This window comes from Thalassophryne amazonica, chromosome 10, assembly GCF_902500255.1.
Source record: "Thalassophryne amazonica chromosome 10, fThaAma1.1, whole genome shotgun sequence".
NCBI classification, from domain to species: Eukaryota; Metazoa; Chordata; class Actinopteri; order Batrachoidiformes; family Batrachoididae; genus Thalassophryne; species Thalassophryne amazonica.
This window is the reverse complement of record NC_047112.1, coordinates 114,374,760-114,387,209: the sequence shown is the minus strand read 5'-3', so window position 1 is coordinate 114,387,209 and position 12,450 is coordinate 114,374,760. Positions and strand designations below refer to the sequence as shown.

Sequence of the window (12,450 nt, the reverse complement as noted above, 5' to 3'; positions counted from 1 at the left end):
GCACGTCGGCAGCGTCAGAAAACCCAAGTGCTGTTGAAATACCAGTGTTGGCCAGAGGGTGGCGGTAAGAACAAGCCTGTAAACTGAGCATGGTAGGCGTGGTTTATGTAAATGAGCACCAACGGCTGCTGTCGGCACTGGAAGAGAAGACGCCAGAGACACGCAGAAACTGGTGATAGATACTGGAAATAGATACTGGAGACAGAGACTGGAGACCAACTCCGTGAGAGCTGCTACAGCCTCAAAAGCCTCCGAGAAGTATAAGAAACACTGAGAAGAACAACAAACACCAGGAACAAAAACACTGAGAAGAACAAGAAACACTGAGAAGAACAAAAACCACTGAGAAAAACAAAAAACACTGAGAAGAACTTCAAGAGACTTACCAGAATCTGTGAGAACTACAAGAAACTCTGAGAACTTCAAGAGACTTACCAAAACCTCTAAGAACTACAAGAAACTTTTAGAACTACAAGAGACGATGAGAAGAACTTCAAGAAACTCTTACCAGAACCTTTGAGAACTACATGAAACGTTTAGGACATGAAACACTGAGAACTTCAAGAGACTCTTACCAGATCCTGTGAGAACTACAAGAAACTTTTAGAACTACAAGAGACGATGAGAAGAACTTCAAGAAACTCTTACCAGAACCTTTGAGCACTACATGAAACGTTTAGGACATGAAACACTGAGAACTTCAAGAGACTCTTACCAGATCCTGTGAGAACTACAAGAAACTTTTAGAACTACAAGAGACGATGAGAAGAACTTCAAGAAACTCTTACCAGAACCTTTGAGCACTACATGAAACTTTTAGGACATGAAATGCTGAGAACTTCAAGAGACTCTTACTAGAACCTGTGAGAACTACAAGAAACTCTCACAACTTCAAGAAACTCTTACCAGAACCCGTGAGATCTGCTTATTCAGTGTGGATCAGAGAAATCATCATTTGAGCAGCAACATGACTTTTGAAGAAACTAACGGAGAGAATTCTTCAGAAAGGTAACATCATGTAACTGTTCAGAGTTTATTATTTAAACTTTTACTTTTAGATGGTGGACCCGTAGTATTTGCAGTTAAGAGGAGACACTTTTTTGCTACATCATCATCGGCAACTGTGCTAAGATGTTGGTGTCAAAATGTTCTGTTCTTTTTCTTTGAACCTTTTACCTCCTAAGTCCATTTCTTAACCCCTCTCAAAGCATTTTAAAGATGTCAGTCGTGAGTGACTTTTGTGCTGATTAAAGTCACTAATTGGGACTCTTGTCTTGTGGTGGGTAAGAAATGAGAATCGTCCTCCGTTCCGTTCGCACAGCTCCAAATGCTGCACGGCTCTCTGCTGAGTCAAGTTAGAAAGATAGAGTCTGGTCAAAAGCAATAACTTCAAAGCGAATCGCCGTTTAAATCATATCAATCAATCAATCAATCAATTTTTTTATATAGCGCCAAATCACAACAAACAGTTGCCCCAAGGCGCTTTATATTGTAAGGCAAGGCCATACAATAATTATGTAAAACCCCAACGGTCAAAACGACCCCCTGTGAGCAAGCACTTGGCTACAGTGGGAAGGAAAAACTCCCTTTTAACAGGAAGAAACCTCCAGCAGAACCAGGCTCAGGGAGGGGCAGTCTTCTGCTGGGACTGGTTGGGGCTGAGGGAGAGAACCAGGAAAAAGACATGCTGTGGAGGGGAGCAGAGATCGATCACTAATGATTAAATGCAGAGTGGTGCATACAGAGCAAAAAGAGAAAGAAACAGTGCATCATGGGAACCCCCCAGCAGTCTACGTCTATAGCAGCATAACTAAGGGATGGTTCAGGGTCACCTGATCCAGCCCTAACTATAAGCTTTAGCAAAAAGGAAAGTTTTAAGCCTAATCTTAAAAGTAGAGAGGGTGTCTGTCTCCCTGATCTGAATTGGGAGCTGGTTCCACAGGAGAGGAGCCTGAAAGCTGAAGGCTCTGCCTCCCATTCTACTCTTACAAACCCTAGGAACTACAAGTAAGCCTGCAGTCTGAGAGCGAAGCGCTCTATTGGGGTGATATGGTACTACGAGGTCCCTAAGATAAGATGGGACCTGATTATTCAAAACCTTATAAGTAAGAAGAAGAATTTTAAATTCTATTCTAGAATTAACAGGAAGCCAATGAAGAGAGGCCAATATGGGTGAGATATGCTCTCTCCTTCTAGTCCCCGTCAGTACTCTAGCTGCAGCATTTTGAATTAACTGAAGGCTTTTTAGGGAACTTTTAGGACAACCTGATAATAATGAATTACAATAGTCCAGCCTAGAGGAAATAAATGCATGAATTAGTTTTTCAGCATCACTCTGAGACAAGACCTTTCTAATTTTAGAGATATTGCGTAAATGCAAAAAAGCAGTCCTACATATTTGTTTAATATGCGCTTTGAATGACATATCCTGATCAAAAATGACTCCAAGATTTCTCACAGTATTACTAGAGGTCAGGGTAATGCCATCCAGAGTAAGGGTCTGGTTATGACACCTCTTTCCAAACATTGTAATACAAACAATAAAATGCGACAGACTAAAACATTTTTTCCTCCCAAAATGAGACGTCCTGCGTTCTTTATGAATTACATTGATGCTGACATGCAGCAGCCGGTTGAGCTCAGCTCAGAGTCTATGGAGTTACATTTGTGCCATTAATGTCTGAAAGGAAATGTTTTTGACAAAAACTACAAATTTTATTTATTTCTATTTATGTCCAGAGATCAAGGATCCAGTGACTTTAAGACTCAATAAAATGTTGTTGACATAGAAAAGCTAAAAAGCCTACTTTTAGTCCACAGAAAATTCACAGGAGGTATTGATAAGGGAATCGATAAAGAATCGGACCAATAAGCAGACTCGATAATGGCATTGATATTGATAAAATCTTATTAATACCCATCCCTAATAATCAAATAATTGAAACTATTATAATATGGCAACATAAGATGATTTTAAGTTTTTTTGGTCAACTTAATTAACTCGCAGTTTCAGATAACTCGAGGTCTGATTTTGTGGAGCTCAACTCGCGGGAGTTAACGGGGCTTACCTATAATAGTAGTAATAGCAGCTGTTTCTTTTTGAGGCAGCTTTAGTTGTGCCCTAACGGTTCTCTGGAATCCAGGATAGGTGGGATGTGATAGCTTTGTTGGTAAAGATGAAGTTTTCAATTCAGTCTCTGAATCAAACCTGCCCTAGTCCATTATATTATCGTGAACGGTTCCACTGCTGACCATAAGAAAGCTAGCTGTATTAAATAACTTTTTTTAAATAGCTGGTTGCCTAAAACATGAAGAAGCTGGTTTTGTTTTGTGTAATTATTTCTTGTTGTCTTTCAGAATGAAATCAGTGGCCAACGCTCTGGAGGAGGTCCTGAGCTCAGCGTTGCCTCAGGGTTGCATCACTGTGGGAGTCTATGAGGCAGCAAAGTCACTGAACGCGTAAGTCAAAGCCAAATAGCTCATTTGTTCTCAAACTATCAGAACTATTCTGAAATTACACCTGGACATATCATAATTCTGCTACTGCACAAGATGTTCAGAAGTGCACAAAGCTGGTTTCTAGGAAAGGAAGTGTTAAAATAAAAAACGCATGCTGCATCTTCTCAATGCTGCGTGGAAGACATCCACTAGCCAGCACCATCAGTGATTTAAATTTAGATAAAGTTGAGGCCGAGACCTATTCCATTACTAATAAACTGAATTTTAAAGGACAGGAAGCATTGCTCCATGCTGTGCCAGTATGCCAGCCATAAGAAAAGAAGAATAGATGCGTCTTAAATCTGGACTTGAATGTCTCTACAGAATGTGACTGTTTTATTGTCACAGGGGGATCAGTCCACAAAGCAGGTGCACAATAAATGAAGGCTCTGTGGCCTACAGACTTTTTATTCACCCTCGGGACACAAAGTAGTTCTGCGCCCTGAAAACACAGAGCCCAGGCTGGTACATAGGGTTTAATTAGGTCAGCTAAGTAGGGAGGTGCTAGTCTGTGAATAATTTTAGAAATTAATAGCAGAACCTTAAAATCCAACCTCACAGAGACAGGAAGCCAGTGAAGGGACACCAAAATGGGTGTAATGTGGTCGAACCTTGTACTTCCTGTCAAAAGTCTGGCAGCAGCATTTTGAACCAATTGGAGACCCCTAATGCTGGACTGCGGTAAGCCAGAAAATAAGAACATTGCTATAGTCCAATCTCAAGGAAACAAATGCATAGATCAGAGTCTCTGCATCGGCCATAGACAGGATGGGACGAATCTTCATTATGTTTCTCGGGTGGAAGACAGCAGTTCTCGTAATATCAAATGTATAAATCAAAGGACAATGTGGGGTCAAAAATCAATCAATCAATCAACTTTTTTTTTATATAGCGCCAAATCACAACAAACAGTTGCCCCAAGACGCTTTATATTGTAAGGCAAGGCCATACAATAATTATGTAAAACCCCAACGGTCAAAACGACCCCCTGTGAGCAAGCACTTGGCAACAGTGGGAAGGAAAAACTCCCTCTTAACAGGAAGAAACCTCCAGCAGAACCAGGCTCAGGGAGGGGCAGTCTTCTGCTGAGACTGGTTGGGGCTGAGGGAAAGAACCAGGAAAAAGACATGCTGTGGAGGGGGGCAGAGATCGATCACTAATGATTAAATGCGGAGTGATGCATACAGAGCAAAAAGAGAAAGAAACAGTGCATCATGGGAACCCCCCACAGTCTACGTCTAAAGCAGCATAACCAAGGGATAGTCCAGGGTCACCCGATCCAGCCCTAACTATAAGCCTTAGCGAAAAGGAAAGTTTTAAGCCTAATCTTAAAAGTAGAGAGGGTGTCTGTCTCCCTGATCTGAATTGGGAGCTGGTTCCACAGGAGAGGAGCCTGAAAGCTGAAGGCTCTGCCTCCCATTCTACTCTTACAAACCCTAGGAACTACAAGTAAGCCTGCAGTCTGAGAGCGAAGCGCTCTATTAGGGTGATATGGTACTACAAGGTCCCTAAGATAAGATGGGACCTGATTATTCAAAACCTTATAAGTAAGAAGAAGAATTTTAAATTCTATTCTAGAATTAACAGGAAGCCAATGAAGAGAGGCCAACACGGGTGAGATATGCTCTCTCCTGCTAGTCCCCGTCAGTACTCTAGCTGCAGCATTTTGAATTAACTGAAGGCTTTTTAGGGAACTTTTAGGACAACCTGATAATAAAGAATTACAATAGTCCAGCCTAGAGGAAATAAATGCATGAATTAGTTTTTCAGCATCACTCTGAGACAAGACCTTTCTGATTTTAGAGATATTGCGTAAATGCAAAAAGGCAGTCCTACATATTTGTTTAATATGCGCTTTGAATGACATATCCTGATCAAAATGACTCCAAGATTTCTCACAGTATTACTAGAGGTCAGGGAAATGCCATCCAGAGTAAAGATCTGGTTAGACACCATGCTTCTAAGATTTGTGGGGCCAAGTACAATAACTTCAGTTTTATCTGAGTTTAAAAGCAGGAAATTAGAGGTCATCCATGTCTTTATGTCTGTAAGACAATCCTGCAGTTTAGCTAATTGGTGTGTGTCCTCTGGCTTCATGGATAGATAAAGCTGGGTATCATCTGCGTAACAATGAAAATTTAAGCAATACCGTCTAATAATACTGCCTAAGGGAAGCATGTATAAAGTGAATAAAATTGGTCCTAGCACAGAACCTTGTGGAACTCCATAATTAACTTTAGTCTGTGAAGAAGATTCCCCATTTACATGAACAATCTATTAGACAAATATGATTCAAACCACCGCAGCGCAGTGCCTTTAATACCTATGACATGCTATAATCTCTGTAATAAAATTTTATGGTCAACAGTATCAAAAGCAGCACTGAGGTCCAACAGAACAAGCACAGAGATAAGTCCACTGTCCGAAGCCATAAGAAGATCATTTGTAACCTTCACTAATGCTGTTTCTGTACTATGATGAATTCTAAAACCTGACTGAACCTCTTCAAATAGACCATTCCTCTGCAGGTGATCAGTTAGCTGTTTTACAACTACCCTCTCAAGAATCTTTGAGAGAAAAGGAAGGTTGGAGATTGGCCTATAATTAGCTAAAATAGCTGGGTCAAGTGATGGCTTTTTAAGTAAAAATCACCCCAAGGTTCCTCACTTTGTCAGTGTGATGTATGACACACAAGCCTAGGTTAAGCATTAACTCATCAAACCGATGCCAATGTTTCGCTGGACCAAGAACCATCATTTCAGTCTTGTCTGAGTTTAAAAATAAGAAATTGCTGGACATCCAGCTTTTCACTGATACCAGGCAGTCTTCTAAGGACTGTACAAGTTTACCAGCAGTTATCAGCATGTATAACTGAGTATCATCAGCATAGCAATGAAAGGTACAATGCCGCAATATGTGCCCAAGGGGTGCTATATAAAGGGAAAAAAAGCAGGGGGCCTAAGACGGACCCTTGTGGGAACCCATATCTCATGTCACCAAGGTTAGAGGTAGTATTGTATAAGACACAGTGAGAAAGACTAGTTAGGTATGATGTCATCCATGCAAGGACATTCCCAGTAATCCCAAAATGATTCTCCAATCTATCAAGTAGGATATGATTAGAATATAATTTTCCGAAAGTGACACAAAGATGTCCGGCAGTCTGGCTCCATGTTCAGTTATAGTAGTTGAGGAGTTGATGTGTCGTCACAATGATAAATAAGATTCTTGTTCCAGTAAACATGGCAACAAGACTGTAAACGTAATAAGTGAGTGATTGGAGACCACCAACACAAGAGGCAAGATGTCAGTATTTGTCACAGCGACACCATGCACGAGAAACAAATTTCAGTTTCCACTAATGTGTGTCGAACCCTGAATGCATTGCTGGAACCTGAATACATCCATAATGATTTGCAGATGGATGGTTACTATAGAGATGTGGATGGAGCTGCTGTCTTCCTGGGTGATGGGGCAGTTCCGTGATGTGGAGGGTGTGGCGGCATGCAGCACTTGCACAGGGTATGGCATCACAGTCATGTGACCCACCTAGCAAAGGGTAAAACAAATAGTTGGCACAGATTGAATGAGATTAATAAAATGTGGAGCTGCTGCAGGTGATGCTGCTTCTTGTAGCTCTACAGTACAGACAACATAGACATTGTCACTCCCTAAAACTTCACCTTCTCAGACATGCATCCCAGAAGGTCAGGGTCTGTAACTGTGACAAACCTACATGTGAAGCTCATGACTGCCCAAGAATGTGATCTGATGCACTGTTTGACTTGAGAGACTTGCACCATGTGATCGTGTAAAAATAATGCAGCGTGCTTTATAGTGGACCTTCAGCACACTCTTGACGTTTACAGAAAACCTCGCACTGATGTCACAGGATGTACAAGAACATTATGGGCTCCACAGAAATGCAAGGGATCACTAAAGTACGACAAAGCCCACAGTGGTTTCAAACTGTGACCTTTAAGGATTCCATCCATGGACCTGAGAACAGGCCTTAATTCTTCATGTTTGAGATGATCACCAAAACATAACCAAGTCTTGGAGATGTCTTGTTTGCAGACAGATAAATCCAGACCCCTCCCCTGGTTTTAAGTCTGCTGCTTGGCATCTTTGCTTTTCCTCACTGTGATGTTGTCTTTAGGGATCCAGACAACGTGGTTTTGTGTCTTCTGGTGACGGATGATGAAGAAGATGTGGCTCTCCAGATACATTTCACTCTGATCCAGGCCTTCTGCTGTGAGAACGATATCAACATCCTGCGGGTGAGCAACATGAGGCGTCTGGCTGAAATCCTGGGCGGAGTGAAGCCCAGCGGGGAACCTGTGGACCTGCACTGTGTCCTAGTTACAGTAAGTGTTGGTCCTGGGACCTGTTCAGCCTCTGTATCATCACAGTAACTCTGTGATGCTTGTTTTGTCAGTCTTGAACAAACTTGGTATACAAATCATCAGCACCATCGGCACCACTTTTGAAATCGGGGTGAAATTTTCAACCTGCTCAAAAATTTCATCCCGATCCGCCAAACTGGCATCATGACATCATCACGTCCGGGTGTTCACGGTCTGAACAGCTTCAGTCGTGTTCAAACTGAGTACAGCTTGAAACTTCTCTGATTGTGCTCCATCACAGTAAAAATTTAAAGTAGAAGCAGTGTTTGTTGTGGTTGTGGCTGAGAACGCAGCTGGGCGCAGCTTTCCTTTTGTTTTCCATTGCGTTGCCAGGTATGCACTTTGTAAGCCAGCTTGATAGGAGGCACGCCGGATTAAGCAGCGTCATCCCGTTTTCCTCTTTTCTGGATTGTGAGGGAACGCAATAGAACAGTGTCCTGTCCTGTGGAACAGGGGTGGCACATCAAGATGTACAGAGCAGATTTAGCCAAACAAGAACTCAGCACACGAATCACATGGTTAATCTAGTTAATTTTCAAAATAAAACACCTGGTGCAGAATATGGCTCATTTTTTCAACATTACATTCACGTTTAATCCACTCAGTTCGGAGTGGGCAGGAAAAACTTTTACACGTCTGTTACTCAGAACAGAAAGTGAGGACTCGAGTGTGAGCGTTTAACGTTGTCCTGAGGCAGAAACACAGTGCACTCAGTCAGGCTGTTGTTTTGTCACTGAGTCAGTTCCTCCTGTGTGTGTGTGTGTGTGTTTTAAGTGAACTTTATGTTTGTGTGTGCAGAACCCTCCGTCATCGCTGTGGAAGGGCACTGCGCTGAGCAGAGTGAGCAGATTCTGCAGTGACAGCCGCGTTTTAGATCAGTGGGTGCCCGTCATTGACCTGCCCGACCGCTGAGGCCAGCATCGTCCTGCGGACTGGGGGAAATACTTTCACAGCACCAGCGTGCTGGTGTTTGCGTCAGACTGCGTCAGACTTCTGTGGAAGTGGCTTCAGAGAAGGAGTGGAGGGGCAGGCGCGGAACACGAGGAAAACAAACGTTCCAGCAGGTCACGGGAACTCGTGCTCTGAGGAGGAGTGACTCAGCACTCTGGATGACTGAGCCTTTCTCTGCCAAGAAAGAAGCCTTTCCAGGAAACAGGATCCACGTGTCCAGATGAGCACATGTGGCGCTGAGAGTTCAGACTGAGAACCTCAGCAGTTCCACTGAAAATTAGTCTAAACTTTCATTAAGAGCAGAGTCTCTGTGGTATTAAAAATTTGAATAATCAAAAATGGGAACACCCATCCTTCTTATTTTAAAGACACTGTATTAATTTCATTGTGTTTTTATTTGTTAATAATTTAATGAATTTTATTTATTGTGTATTGTTCCTGAAGTACTGAATCAAATAAAAGTGTTTAGAGAGGCCAATATGGGTGAGATATGCTCTCTCCTTCTAGTCCCCGTCAGTACTCTAGCTGCAGCATTTTGAATTAACTGAAGGCTTTTCAGGGAACTTTTAGGACAACCTGATAATAATGAATTACAATAGTCCAGCCTAGAGGAAATAAATGCATGAATTAGTTTTTCAGCATCACTCTGAGACAAGAAATTTCTAATTTTAGAGATATTGCGCAAATGCAAAAAAGCAGTCCTACATATTTGTTTAATATGCGCTTTGAATGACATATCCTGATCAAAAATGACTCCAAGATTTCTCACAGTATTACTAGAGGTCAGGGTAATGCCATCCAGAGTAAGGATCTGGTTAGACACCATGTTTCTAAGATTTGTGGGGCCAAGTACAATAACTTCAGTTTTATCTGAGTTTAAAAGCAGGAAATTAGAGGTCATCCATGTCTTTATGTCTGTAAGACAATCCTGCAGTTTAGCTAATTGGTGTGTGTCCTGTACTATGATGAATTCTAAACCCTGACTGAAACTCTTCAAATAGACCATTCCTCTGCAGATGATCAGTTAGCTGTTTTACAACTACCCTTTCAAGAATTTTTGAGAGAAAAGGAAGGTTGGAGATTGGCCTATAATTAGCTAAGATAGCTGGGTCAAGTGATGGCTTTTTAAGTAATGGTTTAATTACTGCCACCTTAAAAGCCTGTGGTACATAGCCAACTAATAAAGATAGATTGATCATATTTAAGATTGAAGCATTAATTAATGAGAGATATAAGAGACAAAATTCAATTTATTATTCAACTAAACTGCAAATATATGAATTTTTTAACATTTATGAGACATTTCTCTAAACAAGGCTATAGGCTATAATCTTTTTGAATCTTTCTCTAAAATTGTATATAATAATCATTAGATTATTAATATATAAACAAAAATAAATGTAAGAAATATTACAATTTGAAAACAAATACACCCGAACGTGATGACAGCTGCAACTTCTTAATGCTAACTTTTAACTTTGAAAATGCCAGACATGCTAACGCGTTAGCATTGGAATCCGGATCGTGATCCAGATCACCACTAAAATTTAATCACTTGTTCCTCTTGTCATTTCCAACCTCCTTGGCGGTGGTAAAAATAAATTTAAGAAATATTACAATTTGAAAACAAATGCACCCGAACATGATAACAGCTGCAACTGCTTAATGCTAACTTTTAACATTGAAAATACCATAGACATGCTAACGTGTTAGCATTGGAATCCGGATCATGATCCAGATCACCACTAAAATTTAATCACTTGTTCCTCTTGTCATTTCCAACCACTCCACAAAATTTCATCAAAATCCGTTCAAAACTTTTTGAGTTATCCTGCTGACAGACAGACAGTCAAACAAACAAACAAACCCGACCAAAAACATAACCTCCTTGGCGGAGGTAAAAACAAAACAGTAATAATTTTGCACTCATCATAAGGTTGGGATACTGTGCCCTCCAAAAGTATTGGAACACTTGGTATTTCACACATTATATGTTTGATGTTACATTAATGAGTGAAGCTCTTCACTATCTGTGTACGAGGTCTGTTAGAAAAGTATCTGACCTTATTATTTTTTTTTAAACCATATGGATTTGAATCACGTGTGATTGCGTCAGACAAGCTTGAACCCTCGTGTGCATGCATGAGTTTTTTCACGCCTGTCGGTTGCGTCATTCGCCTGCGAACAGGCTTTGAGTGAGGTGTGGTCCACCCCTCTCATCTATTTTTTATTGCGAATAAATGTCTGAACGATTTGGAGCTTTGCTACATCAATTTTTTTCCAGAAACTGTGAGAGACCTCCAGGTGATCACCGTTCGAAAAATTAATATGGCTTTCGGTGACGATTTTATGGGGATTACACAGATTACGGGGTGTTACTGCCGCTTTAAGGACTGCCCACAACTGCTGAGAGCGCGGCGCGCTCCCAGCCCCCATCGACAGGCTGACACCCCGCTGGAACAACCAGATCATTTCCAATGTGAAGGCTTTGTTGATCCGGGACCTCGTCTGACTTTCACAAAAAGGCAGAAGATGTGGACATCAGCACTTTTTCCAGCACATTCCACCGTTACAGGAGTTTTTTTCATGGAAAGAAAAGCGGAGGGACGCGCCACGGAGCCGTTCATGACGCGGGACAAAACCACCTTGGTGTTGGTCTCTCAGGACAGCTTTCAGGTGGATTTCAGACGGATTCCGGTTGCTTTCCAGTCGTGTGAATATCCGATTGTGATTGTGCATGAGCTGGACATGCCAGAACATGTCCCATGAGGCTTCATCATGGCGTTGCTTTGCACCGAGCAGCTCCACCACGACGCGCGGTGGAGCAGCTTCTCTTTCCATGACAAAAACTCATGTAACAGTGAAATGTGCCGTTCATTTTTAAACTGGACGCTGTCTTGATCCGGTATGTCGTCTGACTAGCACAGGAATTGTGAAAAGACATGGACATCAGCACTTTTCCGGCACATTAAGACAGACGTGCGGAGGAGTTCAGCACGTCCACAAAATAGTATGTGTAAAATGTGAAAATTTACTAATACTTGATGACATGAGGCCAAACCTGCTGTTGCGTTTGCCTGTCTCCTGCAGATGACCACTGTGGTTTGTCTCCTGGAGACCAGCGTTGGAGGTCTTGAGTCATTGCATAGTGAAGGAAGCCTCACTATGATAACTCAGTCTTGGACTTGACCTTGATGTCACGCGGCCTCAAAGAATAAGCTAAAGGCAGTTCGAGGCCCCTCATGGTTCCTTATATTTTTGCACTGTTTATGTGATAACAACCAAAAATAAAGCACCCCCCCCCCACCACCACCACATAACTTTACACATACGTTGACCTGTACACATGCAATGCTTGAAAATATAACATGCACAGATAGAAATGCTACGCTACATCTGGAAGTACTAACTGTATCAAAACAAGACATTTCAGCCGTTGCCACTGGTTTTGAGAGCCGCTGGTTTCTATGCCTTTGTCATAGAAGTAGATGGAATGCCAACTTCTGGTTGAGGTTGTGCCGCACATGCGCGAGTGGACTTGAGGTTCTTCACCTCCGGTCATTTGTTCTACAGCCAGCGGTTCATTCACAGGTGC

General features: G+C 41.8%; 1 protein-coding gene across 1 annotated transcript; it reads left to right on the top strand.

Moving 5' to 3' along the window:
- Positions 1 to 723: 723 nt before the first annotated feature.
- gadd45ab (growth arrest and DNA-damage-inducible, alpha, b) lies at positions 724 to 9,325 on the top strand. The gene is made up of 4 exons (XM_034180731.1): positions 724 to 1,008; positions 3,358 to 3,459; positions 7,658 to 7,865; positions 8,703 to 9,325. Exons 1-4 carry the CDS (start codon positions 968 to 970, stop codon positions 8,814 to 8,816), a joined length of 465 nt encoding a protein of 154 aa, XP_034036622.1. The 5' UTR covers positions 724 to 967; the 3' UTR covers positions 8,817 to 9,325.
- Positions 9,326 to 12,450: the final 3,125 nt, after the last annotated feature.